Source organism: Anopheles gambiae, chromosome 3, assembly GCF_943734735.2.
Source record: "Anopheles gambiae chromosome 3, idAnoGambNW_F1_1, whole genome shotgun sequence".
Taxonomy (NCBI): domain Eukaryota; kingdom Metazoa; phylum Arthropoda; class Insecta; order Diptera; family Culicidae; genus Anopheles; species Anopheles gambiae.
Genome location: NC_064602.1, coordinates 63,062,291 through 63,087,850, shown reverse-complemented (window position 1 = coordinate 63,087,850; position 25,560 = coordinate 63,062,291). Strand labels below are relative to the sequence as shown.

Below are 25,560 nucleotides of genomic sequence, written 5' to 3'. Positions count from 1 at the left end.
TCGCTTCTCGCATCTTTCCATTCAATTTGCGCCATTTTATACATCAAGCCGTGCGCCATCATCATCATCATCGTTGGAACCCTGCTCGAATGACCGACAGTACGAGAGCGACATGTGAAGAAGTGTATGTATGTATGTGTGTGTGTGTACATCAAGCACTCTGGTCGGCACATTCCGCGGGACCTTGGGATGTGTCTGCAGCCGGTAGCAAAATTTCCTGCAGCATCAGCGCCACACAGCAATAGCTATTTTGTGTCCAAGAAAACAAGTCCACCACAGACACTACTCCCACCAAGCTGCGTGTGTGTGTGAATCTGCGTAGGGATAAAGGAAGCGTAAACGAATTCGACGAACCCTGATTGCGTTGCCCCGTGGGAAAATGGGTAAATGACTGGGGAACTACATTACGCCATCGCCTCCGCCAGATACCGGGCGATATTTGCGTTCCGGTTGTCCGCTCCTAGCCCTTCTTTTGTGTGCTCGCTATGAAGCATCCCCGCTGTACATGAGGGTAGGAAGAAACTACCAGCAGCACCAATATGTACGCGGCGCCATTTGTTATGTGTACCATTTTCGAAGAAGCCGTTCGATGACAACATTTTACCAACTCGACAGCTTTTCGTATCGGAAGGAAACAATACATACAGCCCGTTGCAACGACAGAAAATCGCAGCGGGAAGCGAAAGAGAAGGCACGAAGCGCAGGTCAGGTCATCAGAATGAAACTGATCGTGACCGCAGCTAAAATGACAGTTTTGCCCAATAACAACTGTACCGAACAGATGGGCAGGCCTGGTCCAAACATTGATGGCAACGCACGATGGAACTGTCATTTGCAATTGTTGACATTCGCTCTGACAGCTTCCAGGACGCGTTTCCTGTCCAGCGCCGGTGTCGAGCTAACCATCGCTCATCATTTCCGCACTATGAATTGTCATCGTCCAACGGTCCGTATCAAAAAGGAATGATGTCTTTTCTGCAAAAAAGACCCAAAGCAACAACAAAAAAACAAAATGAATCACAAAACGTGTACTGAACCGAACCAACGGACCATTAAAGATTGTGGACGCTGTGTGAAAAGCCTATAGTATGATTTCCGTTTTGCTTAAGCTGATGAAATGCATGTCACCCTCATTATTCATTTCATGCTGAGCTCCTGTAACGTAGGTTGTGATGGAAAATGTGCTCCCAAAATAACACAACAATTTTTTTTTTCATTTTGCAAAAAGGCCATACACCTTGGAAAGAAGCTTTATTTCGACAATTCGAACAAACGTCACTATGGTTTTAAAGAATACCAAATCACAATACTGAAAGCGTTGAAATGCAAATTGAATGTTTGTTTAATAGACAAATGGTCATCCTATCCAAAACACGGCGCCCAGATTACCAAATATCCAAATTAAAAAAAAGTGTGCATGTGTGTACTACTATGCATATACGTCCACGTGTATCGTTAGCCATAGCCATTCATAGTTGTTTTTTTTTTATTTTGGCAAACTCGTAGACACTTCTGTAGTCTTACAGCAATTGAATGGCTTCCATCCGTTTGCTGGCTTCCGAAACATGTACCCATATACACATAATGAAAAAATCAACTCAGATCACGTGTCGGAAAGCGGAAAAACGAGGGTCACGAGGGTCATATCATTGAAACCATCGAAGTATTCATTTTTAGGTTTTTTCTTTGCTGGACAATACGTTCAAGATGTTGGAGCTTTGTTTGGAAAACTGTTCCATCTTTTGACAACCCTTTTGTCGTTTAATCCGATTTTCTTTCGGTCTTGCGTCTGATTTTGTTAAGTCAAACCATACGTATAACGTTGGCGTTGCCTTGTTGTAAACCGTATCTGTGTCAACTCGGTACACATATACTGAATCGTACTCTATCCAATTGAATGTATCATGATACGCTGTCAAAGTTTTACCTAGTCAGAGAAGAAAACTACTGTCCCGGTGATATTATAAAATAATCCAACCATACTAAAACCATCGAACAATCCTTCAGTTTCTTAGCCCTTTCGTCATCGGATCATCTTTGTATAGAAAGTCATTTTTCAAAGACATGGGAAGTCCGAAAAACCACTTCAATCAGCTAAAAATAACTCAAACCACCATATCGACTAAGGATGGGGAGACAGCTGGGTGAGATTGAATGCATATTTTTTACATCCATTTCAACCCTTTGCCTCGCTTTCCCCTCTCCAAACTAACTGGAAAGATTGTATTTGGCTCTGTATTGTAGAGGACCTTTAGCCGAACCTAACTGGTCCATGGCGACAAGAATTATGTAGTTTCATCCAGCCGACTCGAAAGCTGATAAGCGCCACTTCATGTTTATTTAGATTAGAGTTTAGTTACCCTCCGTCTTGTTAGCCAGTGCTTCCTTCATTGACCTTTTTGCCATACATTCACACCTTTGTGTGGTCGTACGAAGCTATATCGACATGCAAACAAGGGTTGTGAATATTGCTTCTCACAAAATCCGAGGCTCACACGCTGACCAACCACTGATAGCAAGCTCATAACTTATATTCCGACCTTCTTCATCGGCTGTGTTTACGACGCGTTCCTCCAACGCAGTTTTCAGCCTGCAAGCAACTAGAAACAAATATTGATGTGGTTCATGAGTGCAAATGGACAAACTTTATGCATGATTTTGGGATGAAATGAATATATGACAAAATTTTCGCTCCCAGTAATGTGACAAATTTGGCCAACTAGGTGTAGCTCCATCAACGAGTGTACCGATATGTTAAACATTGTATTCCTACTACCACAGTCCGGCAGACGTATCGTCCGCAATATCCTATCCTAGGATAACACCAATAATGGGAGTGCAAAAACATGCTAAAATTTAAATAGCCACATCATGTAACTAAAGCTAGATTTCAATAGCTTACTTCATAATGCACTACCAACATAGAACACTTCCACTTTTGAACATAGTCGAAACGAGAAACTTGTGCCGAAAGTGCCTGAATGTGTCTGTAATATAGCTTCAAACAAAGCAGCACAACTTAATGAGCAGCTCAACTTTGGCGACTGTTAAGGACATCCTGCAAAAGTCCCAACGATTTTATTCATTCAACCAGGAGCTATTCATTGAAAAACAATCTTGTTGGCTAGTAGCTGCTATTCAGCTAGTTGTATGGACAGGTCCTTTATCGTGCTTATAAGCTGCTGATGAAGTCTGTAAAGACACTTTATTGACGGGTGTACATATTTCAGTCAAGTAAGCTAGAGAAATTCCTAGAAAAAAATTAAAACTAGCTCTTTAATCATGCTCTAGTAGACACTTTCTTAACTTTTTCGCATTTTATTGATTTATATTAACTTTTTATATAAATTACCTTGTGTACATTCCCCTATTTCTGTCTTCTTCGCATACATTGCCATGCAAAAATTGTTCCAAAAGAACCAATTTACAAACCTATACAACTGTTCCCAATGTACGTAGTGTGGTTTTTTCTTACCTTCTTACGTTCACATCAAACAAAAACCGTACTTACACTATCCCTTTGTAGTAGAAAAGTTATGTAATGTCGAAATCCTTCTACTCTGTTGCTTCAAATTTCTCGTGTAATCCAAGTACATTTTCATCCCGTGTTGTTGCTATTTGTGTGTGGTTTGTATCCAGTTTAGTTAATAGCGTCGACACGAGACATGTAATACAGGCGAAACATGCAGCAAAAGAAAACTATCAAAATCTATGAATGCAACGTCATATCTGCTGTGCGAAAATGATTCAATTAAAATGTAATTATCAATATAGATTAAATCGTGTGCTTTCCCGCAAACCAGTGCATTCAGTGGCTATGATTTAACCCAATTACACAGTTTACGTAATTTTCGTGATAGGTTTTTTTCGATTATCAACAGTATAATGTAAGTTTTGTTGATTGTAAGTAATTCATAAATGATAAATTTTAATAACCTCTGTGGAAGCTGCACGATCAGAATAGTACGAAAACGATGGTAAGTCAGTGGAAAACATTCAAAAATATTTGCCAGTTGTGCAATTGTGATAAAGTTATCAACTGAAACAATCTAGTCACTTACTTTGTTCAACAATGTTTATGTACTCATTCTTTTTACAACAAAGTGACCAGGGACTTGCTTTTTTGTAATATTTTTAAAATTTTCACACAAAACTTTCATTTCAATTACGTACCAATACGTAGCGTTCGTGTGCCCAAAGGCAATTAAAAATGCAGCTAAGATCGAACAGTAATTTTCCCAACCGTTGAAACATGATCTCGAGTTATTCGAACACAGTGCTATTCCTTTTTGTTTGCCAACCAATGTACTGAAATACCGAAGCAGTGACCGATTCAAGCTCCGCTGAGCAGCGAGCATACTTTGACGCGATCGACCGTTACTCTTGTGCGGAGCGGTCTAGCGCTGGCGACACACCGTGCACCCATTGAAATCACACTGTTACGCCTTGACAACGACAGACACAGACACGTGGCAATCAGCCCCAAGCAAACAACCGACAAAATTTCAAAATGGCCACCAAATACGGCACGCAAATACTCTACACCCGTTCGCGTACCACCATCAAGGTAAGTTTACTTCAACGGTAGCATACGAGAACGTGAAATTTCTAAACTCCCACAAGCTAAATGTTTCCATTGTAAGGTAAATCTATGTTTGGCATTCCAAATTTCAAAACCATACTACAATCTACTTTCCACTTTCCACCCATTGTTGGGTATCCATGTTTGGATCGTTTAAATTTTGCTGTATCTTAAGTGGCTAAGCAAATTGAGTATTATGATAGCAAGAATTCCTACCCTATCCTTCTTTGCAAACGAATTCGTAGTAGAATGTATCGAAATCGGTAGCTTAGAATCCAGTCAATTCAGAGCCTGTGTGAGAAACAAGAAAAGATATATTACATTTCCTGTTGAAGTAAACTTAATCACCTTATCTTATCAATTAATAGACACACAATATATAGAACGATACAAAAGGTATGTAGCACACAAGCATTTGTTAGGAAGATAGTCATCATCTATTGAGTTATTTTAATTGCGATGCATAATCAATGCTTTCTATTGATCGATTCAATGCTTGTTAATTATAAGTCACATTTAACACAAAGCCATACTCGTTGCTACATTTTATCACCTCGCTTATAATTATAGGTGTGGCTACTGTTATCGATGCTGATACATGATTTTTTTTCTTTTTAATTGTATGTACTACTATACTGAAGGCTTCAACATGCTATTAAGAGCAAACATTCTTTTTTAATTGCTAAATCATAACCATTTTAAGTCACTACGAAAGAATTTATGTTCGCATTTGCGCATAGTTTTTAATAACAGCTACACAAATTGAAAGTATTTATATTAATACATAATTCTGCATTTATTTATTTACATTAGTGTTTTATTTACCAGCAAATCACTTTTATTGGCTATACGATCGTTTAAATAAAATATGTTTTAAAGTTAAAAGGTTTTTCATGTTTTTTTAAACTTTTAAGCCAAACCACAAATAAGCCAGCTATTTCCTTACATACAAACGGAAACATACAGAAAACTAAATTGCCAGAATGTATTTTCAAACCAATTGCTTTTTAATCTGGTTATAATCGGTGAACCCCCTTTTAATATCACGCTTCCATTGAAAGAGGCAGCAGGCAGCTTTTAATCCTCCCTTTTTTCCAACTAAAACGCAAGTGTAAGAGTGTTTTAATGAAAAAATCAATAACAGTTAGTCCTTACTAATCCAGTGCGCAACCATAATGTCACGAAACTTATCGCCCAATTATTCTAGCTATCGGTCGATAGCTTCCCTTATGCTTGAATGACTTTGAACGGTTTCTACCCTTTCATGTACTTTAAACATTCTTGTTCAATAGTTTCCTGCTTTTAATAGTCCATTTGGAAACAATGCTTTTCTGAAAGTTTTTTTCAGAATGCAAGAGAGTGCAATTTCAATACGTTTCTATTCGATTTGCGTTTCGCCAGGGCTTAGTGAAATGGGCTTTTAAAAGCAACGCAATTTTGTCGCACATCGTAGACAGTCGTTTAGAGGCTATCACCATTTTTCTGCCAGATTGTGCACCGATTTGTTTCACTATTGTTATTTTTGTTCAATCAATTCTTTCTACCAATACCATTTCTATACTGTCAGAACTATTTTAATTCGATCAATGCTTTCTCATAGTGGTAAAATGAACGAGATTAAGCGATCCATATAGGAAAGAAAGGGTCATGAAGCGATATTGTTTGGTTTTAATTAATGTTTATCTAGCTCGCAAGAACCCGTTTTAGGAAACCATTCAGAATAAAACGGGAAACCATTCAGTTTAAATTTGTATTTATTGCAATTACTTTCACTTCGACTATGCGGAGAGTTTCCAATGTAAAACTAAAGAAACCTGATTGAGATAACAATATACTCACCATGCCAGAAAGTTTAAAGATACAACTTGATTGCGAAAACTAGCCCAAACTATTCTTGTTTTAGTTTATCTTTATTTGTAAAAAGAGAATCGCCTTTCCATGCATTCGTCATGCCAGCTTTCCAGAATATCTAAACTCGAAAACAAAACAAACTACATGAAACACGCCGTTGGCAATTGCTGCTGAGCGTTCCAAAAGGTAACTATCCGGTACCATGTGTGCCTGGAAGCTAAATCCGGTAGCGAGCAACGTCTTTGCCAACTTTCTCGCCCAAAGATGAAAAGGGAGTAAAGTTCATAAACAATTTATTTTCTAGCAGAGGTGACATTTTCTATTATCCCCACTCCCATCGTTCGATTTGTTTGACTTCAAACGGACCAGCGTTATGCTGCCCTGTTTCATTGGCTTTTTGCTGTTTCCCCAGGGAGCCGTATCCTGTGGGTAAGGTTACCATGCCCGCCTCGGGAGTGTGTAGGCAGGATTTGCAAGTCGATCCCTGTTTCTTTGAATTGTTTTGTGATTTGTAAGCGTTAAGCTCGCAACTGGGTGCTGGTTGTTCAGATTTTGTTTATTTTTTCCCTCAGTATTTGGAAACCATTTGGCACTTCATCCTCCGGGAGTTTAATTCAACGCGATTACAAATCTTGCAATACAAATAAAGCTGCACAATGAACCAAAAAAAACCTTCAATTTTATTTGGAATAACAAAAAACCGGCTCACATTAAAGCGCTGAGGCGAAAGCATACCAGTTCTCGATTCGCGCATGAGAGCTTGGGGTTTACTGGTTGTGCTGCGAGGCATAAGGTCGTTACAATTTATCGCTCTCCGGTCGACTTTTTCTACCGGTTTACGGGTACCGGTCGGTGTTCGATTATTCACTATTTTTCGCGCTCCATTCACCGTACACGATGGACGACTTCTTTCCATACAGCCGTCCGAATAACGCTTCTACTGAGCACGACCAATAGCCAGAAAACCCCTTCAATAAGCTTCAATATCATACGCAAAATCGTTACCATTTACTGCCACAATCATCATAACAATAATTTCTTCTTGCACCATAACTTTGGCCTGTTTGTTCTCAGTTTCGTTCGTAAGATTCGGCTGTCATCCTATACCTTCTGCTCCACGCATTCTATACCCACACACTGCCTCTAATCCATGACTAGGATCGCTTTGTCATCGTCATCTACATCGGCATCTTTAGCTTCGGACGCTGTGCCGTCAAATCAAGCCGTAAGTCGTTCTACGCCAACCACACCCCATGTAGCACAAGGAGCGCAAAACAGAGAATGCAAACAACAAAAACACACCGATGAAAAAAGCATCACCGATGAAAGCTTGCCACCATCGGCGATCCGGCTACCCTCATCCATGATGCAATGAGATAGTGTGTGGCTTTAGAACCTCGGCCCCTTTCACGACCTATTACCATAAATTTTGGCTCAAATGAAACTGGAACCATAAGATGAGAGGCCAACGGCGACGCGATTCACTTAAATTGGCGCAGACAAATGAAATTGTAGCCCTAACAGCGACGAGTGTCTTTGTAAAAGACACCCCCATAGATGGTTCGCTGCTCGTGGCACAACGACAGGCTATGTTCCAGATAGCTATCGGTCCGGAGCTCAAGACAGTATCAAATAATTTAATGGGTTCCTTGTGTGTTTTTATTTGCTGTTTTCCAATCCAAAAACAAGCCAATGGTGCGAAACGCAACTTCCCGCACGATGAAGAACTCACAGTTTTGTTTGCTTTTTTATGGTACAAGATTAGTTCTTCCCCCATGGTTTTCCGTTTTCCCCCATCCCAATAACAGCAGATTTGTGGAAAGCTTTAAAAAGCATATTCGTCATGAAACACCCAACAAAGATCTCCTTGCACAAGCTCATATCTGTTTCGTTTCATTTGATAAAATATTATAAGTGCAGTTTGCATTAAACATCGTAACCAATCTTGAGTTTCCTTGAAACTTTCTTAAAACTACTCATGGACAGTTACAACAATTCGTTAAACAGACGCACTCGTAGTATGAGTCTGCTGAGACAAGGTGAACACAAAATAGCTTTTCAGCAACTCGGCTCCATCTCCTTGATCGGGTCCTCCATTTTCATTTTCTTCGCTAAGCTCTGCAGGGCGGTAGATTGTTGAGCGAAATAAATAAAGTCATAAATTTCTGCTACCAATTTCGTTTGTAGACTGGCTCTAGCTCCCTGGATAGGAGATAATGCTTCCGGACAATTCTGCAGCTGATTGTATTGCTGGTATTGGTATTGCTGATGCTACTGTTGCGACTGTTCGTAAAACGGTGTTCGTGCTCAGTTTTGCGCATGGCTCAGCAACGACAAGCAAACGATTCGACCTCAATCTTCCGTGCCAAGCTTTTGTTTCTATTTTGCAGTTTCTATTTTTTTTTTTATTTCCTCAAATAACCGACACTGCAAAGACACAAACTGTCGAGTACTATCTCTCGCGAATCGTCTTCTTACTCAGACAACGACCAAAACGAGAATGAACGCGTACCAATGTGCAACCATGCTCAAAATAAAAATTCAACTAATTGTATACGCAATGATGGAGCGATTCGCCACTGTCATTGCCCTGTTGGCCTTACTTGATCCCTCCCATCTTCACCGTGCCAGCACCAGAATTAGCTGTTTCCCTTTGAACCCAACGACTACTCGCAGAGGGTTGGAATCACCCCGTAAATCTATATCCATCTAAAAATATCCAATTTCCCCACAGCTCAATTGTAATACTCTGCATCTCACTTCCACATACTTTTCTTCACACTTCTTCAATCTTTCTGGCACATCGTTGAATCACGAAAAGACGAAAGACCATAAATTCTTGAAATTTAGAACTGTGTCACCGTTTATGACAAGCTCTGGAGTTTTTTCTTCTTCTCATTTTGGCCTCTTCAAGGCGCTTAGTGAACGAGACTGAACAATGGCGTTCATAGGGAGGCGAAAGTCACTTAAAACTCCACATTCTAACCATCCAAATGCAGGAAGCAATAAACTTTTCCCTCTCACTCTGAACTGAATCGATGCAATCAAACAGTATAGCATAATAAAAATCATGAATCCCCATCCGACTTTCGCGAGAAAGACATGGCACACACTTGTTTGGAGGGTGAACTCTTGACGAAAAAAGACATAAAACTAAGATTTCCATGCCAATCCAATTCCTTACTGACGTGAGACTTTGCCGGAAACGAGCTATAAATCATTTTTCGAAGGTAATGTCGATCGAAGCTACCCATATCTCATATATAAAAAAGAATAAGCATCCTTTATTCGATAGCACTAACACCAGTTGGTATTTCCTGCGTTCAAATTGGTTACGAATTTCTACCGCTCACGCTCGCAAGTACTCCGCTAGTACTTCCGTGCCTACGCGTTACTCACGACAAATAAAGTTGTAACGTTAGAATTGAATTAAAACCGTGTTACATTTTCGTTGCTGCCCGCAGCTTATCCCACTTCAGCCCACTTGCTAAGTTCCAGATGATCTTTCTCAACAATTACAAAAAGAGCGGAATGAACCAATGTCGCCTGGAGATCTACTACCACTATCATCGTGCCGGTCTGCCATTCCCCGTAATGCCTACGTGAAAATGTACTCCACGCGAAGTTGCTCTCACAACTGGTCGCGTGACTCGAGAATCGTTAGAAAGTTTATTGCTCTTCCCTCTGTCCAATGCAATTACTCTTGGCAAATGGAGTTTTCGGATTCCCATAATAATTTTTGCCTTGTTGTTGCAGTTTAGTCGCTTCCAATGTCACCCTGTTTTTATTTTTTTCATTTTTGTTCAACATTGAAACACTGAGAGAAAGTTCCTACGAAACTCCAGTACTCTTACAAAAAACCCGTGGCATCTAGTTGACCAAAAGTTTTGCCAGATTATTACTGTCAGCCCTACATGGGCCAGCAACGGCTCATTGGTCAAGCCCGGAAGTAATCTATATTGTTCGGGTAACCTTTTACCCCTCATCATTCCCATTTATACTCATTCGAGGTCGGTAAGAAGCTAGGACAACAAAATCTAACGCTTGCACTGCTGCCTCCGACAATTCGCCTTATAAAGAATTTATGTAACAAGTATGACCTGTATGGTTGGACAAATTGTATCATGTCCGTTGGTGAAGCTGGATTATGGATTACATTTGTATTGCACTTATTATGAACGATGAGCTCCAGATTTAGTTCAATGCTCTTAATCCCTCATCAAAACAATAAACTCCTAAATCTCCATGTTCAGTTTTATTACCGGGATTTCAAGAGCATTTTGCTTTGACAAAAGGGTAATATTTAATTAGTTGTCTGCGTTATATCGCCAAGCTGCAAATGCACACTTACCGCCATCAGACCATCAGTTTATCACGTGCTTAATACCAGGGGCGCCATTAAAACAAAAAGCCAAACTCATTGTACAAACCCAGCACAACCCCCCCCCCCCCCCCCCCTCCAGCATTTGGTTTGTTCGCTCGACATGTCTGTGTCTGAACTAACCTCGTCCCAACCGAATACTTTGTTATTAGTCATTGTGACAAAAATTAATGTCCCCATCAAGTGAACCTATTAGATGCTAATATTTGCTACACGTTGGTTCGTGCACTTGACCTGACCAGACACACCAACTATCCGGGGACTGAAATTCGTATGAATTAATCAACAAAAAAGCCTTCCAAACATTGGGACAGTAGGCCCTTGGTTGTTAGGCCAAAAAAAAACACTGAATCCACTCCGCCAGATCACTTGGCGGGCGCGGTTATACTCCCCAAGGGTTAGATAACGATTAGTCGAAGGTCAGCCGAGGATGTTTAACCGTGGTCATTCATGCGAAGGATACCAGCAATTACGAGTGTATCGCTGCTGCTGTATACCTTCCAGCTACACGCCACTTACATTCTGCCATTTACTTTGGATCGATGTGCCGGACGTGCGCTACATTCGTGTCGCTACATTTTATCATTAAATTTCCAGTTTACCAAACGGTGAGATGCTACAGAACCGGCCACACTGTTTCTCATTTAGCCGGATTGAGTGACAATTGCAGTAATATTGTTTTCGTGTAGATATTTTCGCTGCAATCGCTCCGTACTGTCAGCGAGATGTCATAACTTACCGAAAAAATCCTGGTTTCAAGTGTTTGCTTTCCATTGATTGCTTCTTGCAGCCGCGGCTATTCACCACTGGGCAGCATTTTTTAATCCGTTAGGTTGTCACTCAACGTCACCTTGAGTGAAAGTTCTTTGCACACGAAAGCACCCGATAGACGCTGGCTAGTGGTCAGCGTCATATAACCCAGAAAGCGATGCTTGGTCCGGTAACAAAATTATGATTGATTGACCAAGACTATATATGATTAATGGGTTTGATCGGGGTAAAGCTAACCAGCAAAAAACACAAAAGTTCACTTTGCCACTCATATTTTCTCTCACGTTGATTTAGTGGTTAATTGCGCGGATGTCTAGAGAAATTTTTCATCCTTTGTGTATTTGATTGCATTTGATTAGAAATGACTTGAGCTGTTGGAATGATGATATGACTAATCGACGATGGGATGGCCCTTTAGTTTACCCAGGGTTATTTATCATCACGTTTTCTTTTAATTATTTCGTTTCAACGTCGATTTTTTATTCAACTTGATTCATAACTCATTAAAAAAAAATCAATTAAAATTAAATTTAAATACATTGTAGTATTAATATATTAAAATAAATATATGATAAAATAACCCCCATTATGTTAAGCCAATGATGGTTTTTAAGCGACTATACTAACCAGCAATTTGGTTGACTCTAGTTTTGAATGCTCGTTGAAGTGACTCGTGTATTCAAGTCATTGTTTAATATTTTCTGTACATTTGATACTCTCCGACCCTCTTTGAACCTAACCGTAAAACTCTTCAAACTGGCCATGAAGCGCATCGTCCACACCATGCAACATACATGCTGTAGAATCAATCCTCAAAGTGAAACTATTTTCGTGTGTAAACTTTGCTCCGATAATATTTCAACCAACACCGTAGTGCAACATTTTTCACTCGGTTGAGTGACTTAATATCACTGAAAACTATCACCATCACTTCATACGAAGGTATCGCTCTCGTGATGTGATATAACGTCGGACCACTTAATGACTCGAGCCCTGTTAAAATAACCGGCAAAACCCCACGAGAGCCACACAACCTTTCTCGGCCAAGTTTGGCCACGTTGAAGATGCCAACTGATTTTAATAATAAACATCAGCATGAAAACTGCTTTGATAAATGGTTTATTAAATTCTCCGTACGCGTTTCACATACACATACAATCACGCAGCGCTCCTTTTGCTTTGCCCAGAAAACAAACAATAACTATAATAAACGGTATGGTACGTGTCATTCATGTATTCTGACACTTGCGGAAACTCTCGGGCAACTTTCTAATTAAATGAAAAGTGTTTGCCGCAATGCCATCAACAAAAGTGGAAGCAAAGTTCATTTTTGCTAGCAAAATTTATAAACTATGAGGGACGAAAGATAAACAATCTACCTCTCAGAGTGCCGTTCATTGTCGAATTTTGTTAAATGAACGGGATATGGCATCTAGCAGGACCTTTTCCTCCGTCTTGTCTAATTAAATCAAGTCGGCTATCAACACATCACCTCGCAAGCATATCAACAACAACACGCTTGACCTACATTAAAATTTCAACATCTTTATAATTGGTGGCAAAAGAAAGTGGCATCATACGAGCCACTTCCTTCCATTGTTTTCATAATATTTAATTCTCACAAAACACGTGCTTATGGTATACGTCATCCAGGAAAGGATAATCGTTTCAGCACATTGCCTGTGCGATGACATCTTGTAACCATATTTTACCACGCAATTGATCCTCCATAAATCCCACCCGCTTAAAGCTTTCGCCCTCTTCGGTAAGCTTACTAACAACCGCTGAACCAGAGGTTCATTACTTTGCATTCAACCATTATATGCGGTAGATAAGAGAAACCACGCTGGCACCCCAAAAGTCGTAAATTTAATTTATGTACTTTAAACCCGTACCACAGTGTTGACAACGGATCGTTACTCGTTACGCCTTAATAACTTCGGGGCGGTTGGCCGAACAAACCGGGCGCAAGCCTCATGTGCGGTTGAGAAGTAATTTTTATTTTCATCCCATAGGAAACTTTTCATCGTAAAACAATGAACCAAACAAAAAAATCCCGTTGTGTGTGAATACAGGACAACATTGCGTAACAAAATCACTTAAAGTTGTATGTGGAGGCTCTTTCCTGACGGCCTGATCGACATTGTGGAAAGTAAATAAAGTTTTGTTTTTTAATTATAGATATTCAATACTGTCTTATTTCAGACACTTTGAAGTAGTAGTAGAGATGTTTATTGTGGATATAAAGAAAAAAAAAACATATAGAATCGAACGTTCTTTAACATTGGGTACGCAATGTGCTCTCCTCAATAATCGGGAATTTTTATAGCATAGCTGAGTAGAATATATGTTGTTTGCTGATTTTAAATCTGAGTATATGGGAAAAGTGCAAAAAAAAAACCCATGCAATTTTAGACTTAACCTAAACACATATATATCTAACCTATATCTTAACCTACATTTGCTAGACCTAATCCTTAACTAGATAGAGAAGAGGAGAGCTTTGTACAGAAAATTATAAACTCATATTTTATGCTTAGATACGTTGTTCAACTAGTTGATTAATTATGCTAATTGAGCTCTGGCGACATTTGTTTGCGTAATTTACATTTAAATTTCCTATGAATTCTTCCATTTTTACTAAATTACTTCTTTTGTGTAAATCGTTTGTGTTATGCCAAGGTGGTAAGTTCATGATCATTTTTAATATTTTGTTTTGTCTAACTTGAAGTTTTTTTCTATGAGAGTACGCACAACTAATCCATGCCGGCGCTGCGTACGTCAGAATCGGGCGTATATAAGCCGTGTAAACTAATTTTTTGTTTTGCAAATTTAGTTTTGATTTCCTATTTAGGAAAGGATATAAAATTTTTAGTAATTTGTCTACTTTTTCTAATTGTTTGTCTATGTGGGTTTTAAATGTCATGCGTTTTTCTAAATGTACTCCAAGGTATTTAACTTGAGACACTTTGAAGTGATTGAGTAAACGCCGTAAACTATGCCGACAAACAAAAACAACACAAGATATAATTAAAATCGGTTTAAATGTATTCAAACGGTGCTTAGTTCAATGTGAGTGTATGTTTCACTGCTTATTGCTTTAGCAACTCTAACTGTAACATTTCACAGCTATTTAATTAACACCATGTCCTCTGATTAAAATAATTCAAACCATGTGAAAAAGGGTACTTTAGTTGCATTCCTAACTAAAACACATGTAAAGGAATGCATGCAAAAGTTATCATTGGTTGGTGACTTTTTCCAAGCAAACAAACATGTTTCACCTTCATCAACAATTTATATTTTCTTCCAATTCAATAATCCCTGCAAGTAAGCACTAAAATGCTTCTGTAACCATATGCATCATTAAAAATCTTGTAATTTTACCCATCACCAAGCAGTGCCTCTACAACGTTGTTTTGATAGTAACATCCAAAAACGCATCTCCATATTAGCAAGGAAACTTTACAACTGTATAAATGTGACAAATAAAAAGAAAACAAAAAAAACCAATGCTACATTAACTAAAGTTTGCTTTTTAGCGTAGAAAGTTACTAAGAATCGAAAGCAAGTGCAAGTAATAACTAATACTCAAAAAAGCTAAAAAAAGAAGAGTAGTGAGAAGAGCATCCGAAAGAATAGAACCAACATTCTAACATACCACAACATACCACAAAGGGAAAGCAAAATGACTTCTTGAGAGCAGAGCATGAGAACGAAGCTGACGGGATGATGTAATGAATGATAACGAGATTCCACATTTTACTGCCCGTCCTTTTAAGTTGACCCATTCCCTTACACCGCTCGCTCCCAAGTTCCTGTCATCGCCATCACCATTGGGAGGTGTCGCGTTTACCTCCCCATTATCCTTCTTCTCATCTGGGTTCATCCTTTTACTGCTCTGTTGTTCCCATAGTCCGGCACATGACCAACACTCAACATCGCCAGCGCGAAAGAACACGCTTGATGGGCCAATGGGATAGAATAAAACTTATCAGCCCCATTCTCCGGAGGGATGTTGAAAAAAAAACACTATCCCAAACGAGCTTCCACTGGCTGTGCCTTATTTTAGGTACCAGTGTGTTGAGCCCTTGCTCTTTCTACAAATGATTTTCTTTCTGTTTCGTGTGGTAGGTTTATATTACGCACTGTTCGTTCACTGTGAAATCATTTGAAAATGTTATCGATGGGCGTGTGACGCTGAATTGATGACGGTTGTGAAAAAGAATGCGTATTCTGCTCTTCTATGTATAGAGATAAAATTTATAAGATTCGCCACTATCCATTTTCTAGAATATCTGAGAAATGTGAACAACAGGGCTATCCAATGCTCCAGCTATGCTCATTGCTTTGAAATAATTTGAAATAATATCACAATCCTAATGGTAATCATTTGTCTGCAAGATGTACATGTACGTTTTCATCTTATCTTGAAAACTAACTGGAAATTTGAACCACGTGCAAAAATAACCACCATATCCTACTTACATATCTAGAGCTACAACTGCTTAGCGGTTATAGCCTGCCTTAGGAGTGTCCGAAACCGCTCAAAGTCTCGCGCTTTCGTCTGTCAATTCTTTATTCGACTTACCAAGTTATAACCATAATATCATAAACAAAAGATCATTACTTTTTAACGTCGTTCCTTTTTGCAAAATTTACCTAAATTACTTAATACTATAATGAAAACCGATTTTTTTTAACAAAATGCATGAGAACATGCTTTAATTAGAATACCATTCCAAATAATCTACGGATCAACATGGGGAAAAATGTATGCTCAATGCCATGTACAACAAGCATTGGATACCACCAAATTGTTAAAGGCACACTTACCGGTACCGGGCAGATTTTTCGTTCTCCGTTTTGCTTCGTTCACCGTCGCACATCGCTGTTAACCGGGGGTTTAGCGAATGTTTTTCATTTCCGGGTAAAAATATATATTGGGAATCTCTAACAACACGTGTTGGTTTGTATTGGTAGAAATTAGCAGGAATGAATCCATTTGGTCATGCCATGTTTTTTAATGTAAACAATTTTAAAAAAATAAATTCATAAAAATTGGTGACAATTTTTTGATCATTTTTTGCAAAAACAAGAGACTTCCAAAGGTTAAACCATACCCGGCCAATGAAATGTACCTGTGCCGGATGGTCTACTCTATGTTAGTTTATCATAACAACATTTGAGTTATTGTACAAAGTTTTGAGTACTTTGAGTGCGTTAAGATAGCAACACACAGACCGTTTAATTTAATAAATATCAAATATTAAATATCAATTAATAAGCCATTTAGCGTAAACATCCATTAAAAGAGCACTCTATACTGCTTTTTTTATTTCTTCTCATTAAATAGGAATACAAACCACCACAATTGTCAATATTCTCACGTACTTGCATGATTCATAGTTATGTAAGCCAACAAAAAACTACGCACACGTACTTGTTGCCCTGAAGATTGAAATGGTAATACCTTAGTCTACGTTTACTACTCAATTCACAATTAAGTTTACACTATCAACACGTTTTATACGTTTACAACCTCCTGGTTGGTTCGCTTCATTTGTCCGTCTTGACATAATGGATCCGAATTATAAGCCGAACACTCTTACCTTTCTAGCATTTTTTGCATTTTTTTAATAATCAATTTATAACAAAAAATCAGCTTTAAAAATTCGCAAAACTGAAATCTCCCATATCAATTCTATCTGGTGAATGGTCATATGTGAAAAGATAAGGTCGAATAAAATCGAAAATTTTATTTTAATTATATTCATTTTTTGTAACGGAAGTACCCATATTGAACACGTTTGAAACTCTTATAATTCTGTAAAGGTCAAGTCTGTTCGACTTTTCTATCAAATGAAATTAAGAAATAAAAATGCTTAAAATTAAACGATATTAATAAATGAAAAACAGCCATTGACACTGTGGTTATTCGGTAAATACATTGGAAATTACCGAAAGAAAAACATAATTCTAAAGAAAGAAAAACATAGTTCTAAATAGTACAGAATAAAATCCTTCCAAACTTTGAGATCGTAGAAACCGGTATTTGAGGAATAATACATATGGCCAAAATGATTTCAGAATTTTCACTGCCAAAAACAAGATGTTTTACAAATTCAACATACCACTCAGCCAGATATGTGCCTTATATGTCGAGCGGACGTGAACGTCACATAGCCAAACATTAAAAGTTTCTAAAAAAATTGTAAATACGAGCGAAAGCTGTTGCCCTGTCAACGAATGACTTAAATTCAAAAAGTAATCTACTGATTCAATAATTTGACGTGCATTTCAATCCGTACAAAATGTCGAGCTTTGGTCCGTACAAATGTCGAGGTATGACGAAATGCATTTTATTTAACATTTATTATTTTGTATAGAATAAATTTTAAATACATCCAAAAACAAAAAAACTCATTTTCTGCAGGTCTAGTTCACATTTGCTCATCAGTCACGATGCTATGGGTTAAGATAATATAACATAACAATAAGTAATAAAACTCAACAAAAATATTTAATAATTTATTACGATTAAGCAGCTTTGCAAAAACAATATTCAATCCACAAGAGACGTCACTATTTCAAATTCTCTATATCAACTGTCACTATTCTCACGTACTTGCATGATTTATCACTATCTAAACTAAGAAAAAACTACCACCATGTCTTCGGGTAAGCAAATACCAAAACTACAAAAACTTGTTGCCCAGAAGAGTAAAATGATAATACCTTAGTCTACGTTTACTACTCAATCCAACATGACGTTTACTTTGTCGCACGATTTATACGTTTATAACCTTCACTTAATCCGGTGGTTCGCTTCATTTGTCGGCCTTGATATAATGGCTCCGAACTATAAACCGAACATTCTTACCTTTCTGGCATTTTTTGGACTATCAATCTCGCTAATCGGTGAGGTATATACCGTTTGGTACTATTGGCCTAACTTAGTTAAGTTGATGGAATCTGCAGCCGTCTATGGTGTCTTCATACAGGTAATAAACACTCACGAATATATCTTCACAGTTCAAATTTAATCCAATCCAAATTATATGTACTCCTGATGATACATCACAGGGTCTTGCAAAATTCTACACAGCTCTTCGTTATCGCAAGTTCTTTGAAGCCATGTACAACCGTTTAGATCTATTCCATTACGAATATCGGAACCATGAAAAGAATAATGCAACTCTTCTCTTACTAATGAATCGTATCTGCTTGCTGAGGAAATTTATCACATTACAAATTATTGGTTGCATCCTAGTCCTGTCTCTTAATCCAGTCATTCAATACATCATCAAGCGCGAACGTGTTCTAGTTTACGCTATTCTTCTGCCCTTCTCTGATCCGGAGATAACATCACACTACCTACTGAATCTGATTGTTCAGTACTATCTTATGATTGCTGGAATTGGAGGATTTGCAGCTGCTGAGAGTGTGTTGATACTTTTTGTGACCAGCGTTGCTGGATATGCCGATGTGCTCAAAAATAAGATCGATGAAATGAACATTATATTGTTGGATGCACAGAACTCCCGTGATCGTACGCCAGTCAAGTTAAAGCTACGTGAGATTGTTTTGCTACATCAGCGTGTTTTGGAGTAACTATACATATAACAGGGTTTGTTGATTCTACTATTCATAATTCTGCTTGTTGGGTTTCAGGTACGAAGATGATCTTGAAAAGCGTTACTATCTCAACAACTGGGTTCAGGTGGCCTCAAGTATTTTCAATCTCACTGGTGCATTGTTTGGTTGCTACGTCAGCAATAGCTTTACCATGTACGCACTGGCGATCGCTGTTGTAGTTCAACTGTTTGAGCTATGTCTGCTAGGAACTATCCTCAGCATTAAGGTTGTGATTGTTAAGAAAAGATCGTAAGATCCGTATTGGAATAACACATTTGTTACGATTATTTTCCAGAACGAGGAGATCGAGCATGCATTCTATGATTCTTTGTGGTATCTGATGGATCATTCTGAGAAAAAGGACTTTTTAATCATGTTTCACAAAAGCCAACATGCCATGGAAATGACCGTTGCCAGCATGGCGCCGCTCAATATCGTTCTTTTTATTGCTGTAAGCATGACATACATCCTTGAAATTGTATTTTTCTAATGTGTATAGTTTTACTTTTCCCACAGATAATGCAAAAGATCTATGCTTATGCCATGATGTTGATGAACTTCTTCGAGTGATGTTTTGAATAATCAGTAAAATAACCATGTTTTACAGTTTTCTTATCACACCAACTCAAAACAACTTATAAAGAAAGGTTTAGCATGTTACCAGTCATTGTTGTATTGCGGCACCATGAAAAATAGCCACAGTGAGATCGCATTATTTTTATCGCAAACACATTCTTATATTAATTTTTGAGACACTCAGACAATTTTACTAGTTATATGCTTTGAAATAAAGATAACAGAATTGCATTATCTGCGTGTTGCATATATTCAAACTTCTTAACTTATTAAATAGCATACACTATTTTAAAATCAGTGTTGCAAACAGCGTTCTTTTACAATTGCAACGCCATACAAATGCTCCACCTGTAACTATTGCAAGGATTTGTGTGATTTCATAGCAAGGGATACATGGGTCACGATGATATTAATTTTCAAAAAGGTAAAACATTCCGAAAATTGAGTTTTTTTTCAATTTTTTTTTTTTTTTTGGCAGAAGTGAACCGGTAAACCAATTTAAAAATTTGACATGCATTTCGATCCCTGCTAAATGTCACAATTTATTCACGGTGGAAAATAATAATTAATAGTCGGAGAATAAATTTCCATTTATTTTCGTAAACAAAAAGCCATATTTAGCATGAAATATAGCTAATAAACAACATATCACGTTCACCTTCACTCGAATCATTAATTTACATCGGTAAATTACATCGGTGGTACAGTCGTCAACTCGTACGACTTAACAACATGCACATCATTCAATCCCCGAAAGGACCGTTCCTCCATTGACGTAGGATTGACTATCCTGCTATGTTTATGCAACAACATTTTTTTATGACAACAGTCAATGAAAGCCAAGCCCACTAGTGGTACAGATAAGGCAAGCCTTGACTGATAACGGTTACTGTGCCAAAGAAGAAAAAGATAAATTTACATTTATTTATTCATTTTCATATTTCATATCGTTTAACAAACCAGTTCCAAATAGGAAAACAAATAGATAAATTCTTACCATACGCACTTACGCAATTCTTATGATACGCAACTTTGCAGCACCACAGTGATATGCGTATCAATTAGATAAATGCATTAACTCCGGAAGAAACGTCGCTTAAAACAATAATCACAATAATCAATAATGTCAATTGTCACTATTCTCACGTACTTGCATGATTTATCACTATCTAAGCTAACAAAAAACTACCAGCTAGCATGTCTTCTTGTAAGCAAGTACCAAAACTACAAGAACGTACTTGTTGCCCTGAAGAGTGGAATGGTAATACCTTAGTCCACATGGCCAAATAAAGGGCCAATTATGTAACTCGAGTGTTTGAAAAAAAAAAATATAAAAAATGCTCATTTTCTATCATGATCCGTGTTAGAAAACTCGATTTGACTCTGGTTTGACATGTCTAACTAAACGAAGATCATTTGCATTACCTGCATTTGTCCAACAGCTTTCCGTCAGTTTGATGCCGCGGAAATCGTTTTATTTTACGGTTTAACTACTAAATACATATTTTTAAGCTACGTGTATTGCATGTAATTAGATTCAGAAGGGATTTTTTGTAATTATTTACTTAAAAAGAGTGGGAATAACAAAATGCACAGAAATTAGAAACACATAACAAAAGTGCTACTTTGAATGACATAAATAAATGAGGTGGGACACCAAACAACAACACAGTATTCCAAAATCGGTCTTACTAACGAACAATATAACGCTTTTAAACACAGAGGGTCGGTTATGCGGATTGAAAAACGTTTTATCATACCGATTGTTTTACGAGCCTTATTAACGGTAACGTCATTGTGATGGAAGAATGATAACCTGCTATCGAAAGTTACACCAAGATCTTTTACCGAGAGTACACGATTTATTGCTATACCCTCGAAGTTATAAGCAGTCGTAACGGGACAACGTGAACGACTGAAGGACATGACATGACATTTTTCGGGGCATAGAACTAGCTGGTTCGATGAGCACCATGATGAAAATCGGTTGAGGGTGTTTTGGAGCGATACGCAGTCACCAACAGACGATATAGATTTAAAAATCTTTAGGTCATCTGCATAACAAAGAAAACAATCGTGTGGAATGACTGAGTTAATATCATTAATAAATAAAACGAACAATAAAAAACTCAACACGCTACCTTGAGGCACTCCCGATTTGGATGAAAAGGATTTGCAAAAACAGGAGTTTAGTTTAACACGAAAAGAGCGATTGCTGAGAAACGAATCAAGCCAACGAATGTGTGAGTCAATGAAACCCATTTTGGATAGCTTCGCAAGAAGAATAGGGTGAGGAATACGGTCAAAGGCTGCTTTAAAGTCAGTATAAATGATATCAACCTGAGAACCGCTGTCTAAACTAGAGGTGATAACGGAACTCAAGGAAATAAGGTTTGTCAAGGTAGAACGTTTAGGAAATAAACCGTGTTGCTGAGGTATAATGCAGTCTCTTGCAATAAAGAGGATATGTGAGTGGACTATAGATTCAAATATTTTGGAGCTTGCACAGAGGATGCTGATTCCACGATAATTGGTAGCGTTTGCACGATTACCTTTCTTAGGGATAGGAGTAATATGAGCTAATTTCCATGTGTCCGGGAATGAACATGATTTAATGGATATACGGTACAGTTTTAATAGGAGAGAACCGAGCACAGTATTGCATTTCCTATATACTGCTGCTGGAATGCCATCTGGACCGGGTTTATATGACTGTTTCAGATTTTTTATTGCTTGTAAAACTGTGCTAAGGTGTAAGTTTAGATTACTGTCATTGATTACATCGGTGGGAGTGTTATGAGTGCTATTAGAGATTGATGCTTTGGTTTTGATTGATTCAGCATACACACTTGAAAAATGTTCAGCTAGAAGGTTGCAGCAGCCGTCAGTACCGGATGCAGAGAGATTGCCAAGAGTCAGATGAGAAGGGATATCATTAGATTTACGACGTTTATCAGCATATCCCCAAAAGGCTTTAGGATGAATTTTAAACTGTGCTTGCACTCGGTGGACGTAAGATCTAAAGCAAGCCCTGTTATATATGCGATATGCATTAGAGGCGTATTTGAATTTGCGCTTATGATGAGGATCTCGCATGTCTTAATAATTACGTAGTGTGCGATTGCGATCTCTTTTGAGGGAGCGGAGTGTAGAGTCAGACCAGTCAGGGGAGTTGTTAGGTTTATAGGTAGGACAGCAGGAGGGGAAAGCCGAGATAATATTAGCATTAAAAGCATTAACTGCATCATTAATTGAAATATCTGTATCTAAACACGACCAGTTAATATTCGAAAGCATAGCTGAAAGTTTAGAGTAATCCATTTTTTTTTTAAGTTATATCTACGAATATTTGACGATACTGAGCGCGGAGCCTTTTGAATATTTGCAGAGAGAGAGAATTCTAAAGCTGGATGATAATCATCTGGTCTAAGTAAAGGTGCTACAGCCGATAGCACCTGAGAGTTTATATTAACTGCGCTCTCATTACCAAAAATTAGATCTAATTGACGTCCCAGACTGTTTTTGATCCCTGAGATTTGACGGAGACTACACTCTGTTATTATGTCGCAAAGTACATTATGTTGAGCGTTGCTTGATGAGTTAAAGCGTTGCTTGCATTACTTAAAACATAATAGTTTTCAATGGGCGTCCAAAAAATAGAAGGCATATTGAAATCACCTAACAATAACATTGAATCGTTTCTTTTTAGGCGGTGTTGAACCGCATCAATACTATCACTAAGGCTATTTAACAATGCGTTATTTGCTATCATACTTGGCGGGATATAAATGCCGCCTATAAATAGAGATACTCTCTGCATCCTAATCTTTACCCAAACCATCTCGATGTTGGCTGGAGATGAAATCAATTCGGTGATCAGATCCGCTTTCAAATACTTATCTAATACATGTAAATACCACATCACAAATTCAGCCAGTCCTTATTGAGGCTCATAAACTACCTAACAAATTCACGACTAAACTTTACAAGCAGACGGCTACCGGCGACTTTATAGCGGTCTATGAGAACATCGATGGTGAAGTGTGTGGTGGGAGGAAAAAAATATCGGACTAGGATTACATTCCTTAACTTTGTATGTAACAACAGCAAATATTTAGATTCTGCTAAAAAATCGTTGTTGAGGTTTTTGTGCCGCTTTTGTTTGATCGGATCAGGTTTGAACCGTTGTTCACAAAATTGATAAGGTTGTCATCAATTTTGTAATTTCAAAATAATTTTTGTAAAACTTTTTACATACTTTGGTTTGCATTTTTAAAACAATCATTAGAGGCAAAAAAAATTGTTTTTTGTGAATTTTTTTGATTTTTGAAAAAAATATATTTTGATAATTACTCTTATAAAACTTTTAAAACCTTAAAATAAGTTATAAAACCACTTTTTAAAAAATCGTTCAAAAATTTATTTCTTTAAAACCTTAAAACCTTAAACCTTAAAACCTAGAATATGTTATTTATATTTTTGAACGATTTATAAATGCGTTAGTTAGCACAAAAAACCTGTTTTTCGAAATGTCTTTATAGTTATGGTACGACCATAAATTTGTTTTTTCGTCGTAATTCGTGTAATGTGTTTAAAAAATTTGAAAAAAAAAAATATACAAAGTTGTGAAATTGTATTCTGCACGACTCATGTATTCACTGTTTTTATCTATCTCTTATGGATTTTCCGCAAATCGCGAAAAACAACTGTCCATATAGTTGTGGTAGGCGCTATAGTTAAGTTGATTGAATCTACAGCCTTCTACGGGAAGGTTTGAGACAGAGAGAGAGAGAGAGAGAGAGAGAGAGAGAGAGAGAGTCAGGGAGTAGGCATCTCTGGTAGGTTCGGCGCGCACTTTGCTTACCAGAACCGTGTACGGTAAGTCGATGCGCGGAATGATGAGGAAGAGTGCAGAACGAGGCGGGGTATCGAGGCGAGAACGTACCGTAGTTGGTTTAATTGCGAATGAATTGTATCATTCTTTCACTGCGTTGGGAAGAGATGGTCAAGTTACACTTATGCAACGGACGGGTGGAACTACGGAACTTTACTTGCGCGATGGATCGGATTCCAGGCGGCGTTAAAACGCTGCGGGAGTATTAAACGATTAAGGTGCAAACTTGCACTTCTTCCGTAGAAGGGGTAATGCTGATCGGTCAACCGACTGAACAGCTGATAACCAAACGTGGTTACCAATTGGGCAGAGCCTTCGGCGGCATCTGCTAATGGGGAGAGACATTAAACACGAGTGATCTACGTGTATGAAACTAGTGAACTGTCTCACTGTTTCGAATAAGCTTTATTTATAACGCATTCTTAAACAGTGACGACACAATGTCTTTTTACACTTATTTTATGTTTAAGACTAATATTGTCCTACTTTCATTATGTGGTTGCTAATCTTCCTGGATTGAGGTTCGTTCATCAAAATATAAAGTCAATGTCCGGGTGTTTGTTTGTCACTTGGTGTTATTGTTGCGCAATCGTTTTACAGCCGTTCTGAGTTGCGAGGCGCGTTTCATATTACCGCCGCGTTATGTTTTTATAAGTTGTCGGTTCGCGCTTCCTGTCCTACGATTTGTGTATGCTAAGCATTTATTGCATGGTAAGTTTTCTGTCTCACCTGATTCGATTGTTGGTTAATTTGGATGTGTTGTTGGATGGTTTCGGTAAGCAACAATTATGTTAATGTGGCTTTTTGAGCTGGTTCAACTCTTAATTGTAATTCTGTTAAAGTGTTTTTAAGTTGTGTTTGAACTAC

The 25,560-nt window shown here is 38.0% G+C and overlaps 2 protein-coding genes across 35 annotated transcripts in view; both read left to right on the top strand.

The window, feature by feature from the left end:
- The window catches only part of LOC1275242 (small conductance calcium-activated potassium channel protein), a 128,586-nt gene that overhangs the window by 54,911 nt on the left and 48,115 nt on the right, over positions 1-25,560 (top strand). For 3 of the 34 annotated variants that reach the window (XM_061663016.1, XM_061663017.1, XM_061663015.1), the window contains exon 3: positions 4,184-4,567. The exons of 30 other annotated variants lie outside the window; for them this stretch is intronic. In XM_061663016.1, coding sequence (XP_061519000.1) covers positions 4,511-4,567 — 57 coding nt within the window. In that variant the 5' untranslated portion in view covers positions 4,184-4,510. Of the gene's footprint in view, positions 1-4,183; positions 4,568-22,091; positions 22,191-25,560 lie in introns of those variants that run through there. One more of the 34 variants, XM_061663032.1, reaches the window with a different exon arrangement.
- On the top strand, positions 19,227-21,913 carry LOC1275235 (odorant receptor 67d). The gene is made up of 3 exons (XM_314478.2): positions 19,227-19,449; positions 19,519-19,674; positions 19,740-21,913. The coding sequence occupies exons 1-3, from the start codon at positions 19,375-19,377 to the stop codon at positions 19,791-19,793; spliced, it is 285 nt and encodes a 94-aa protein (XP_314478.2). The 5' UTR covers positions 19,227-19,374; the 3' UTR covers positions 19,794-21,913.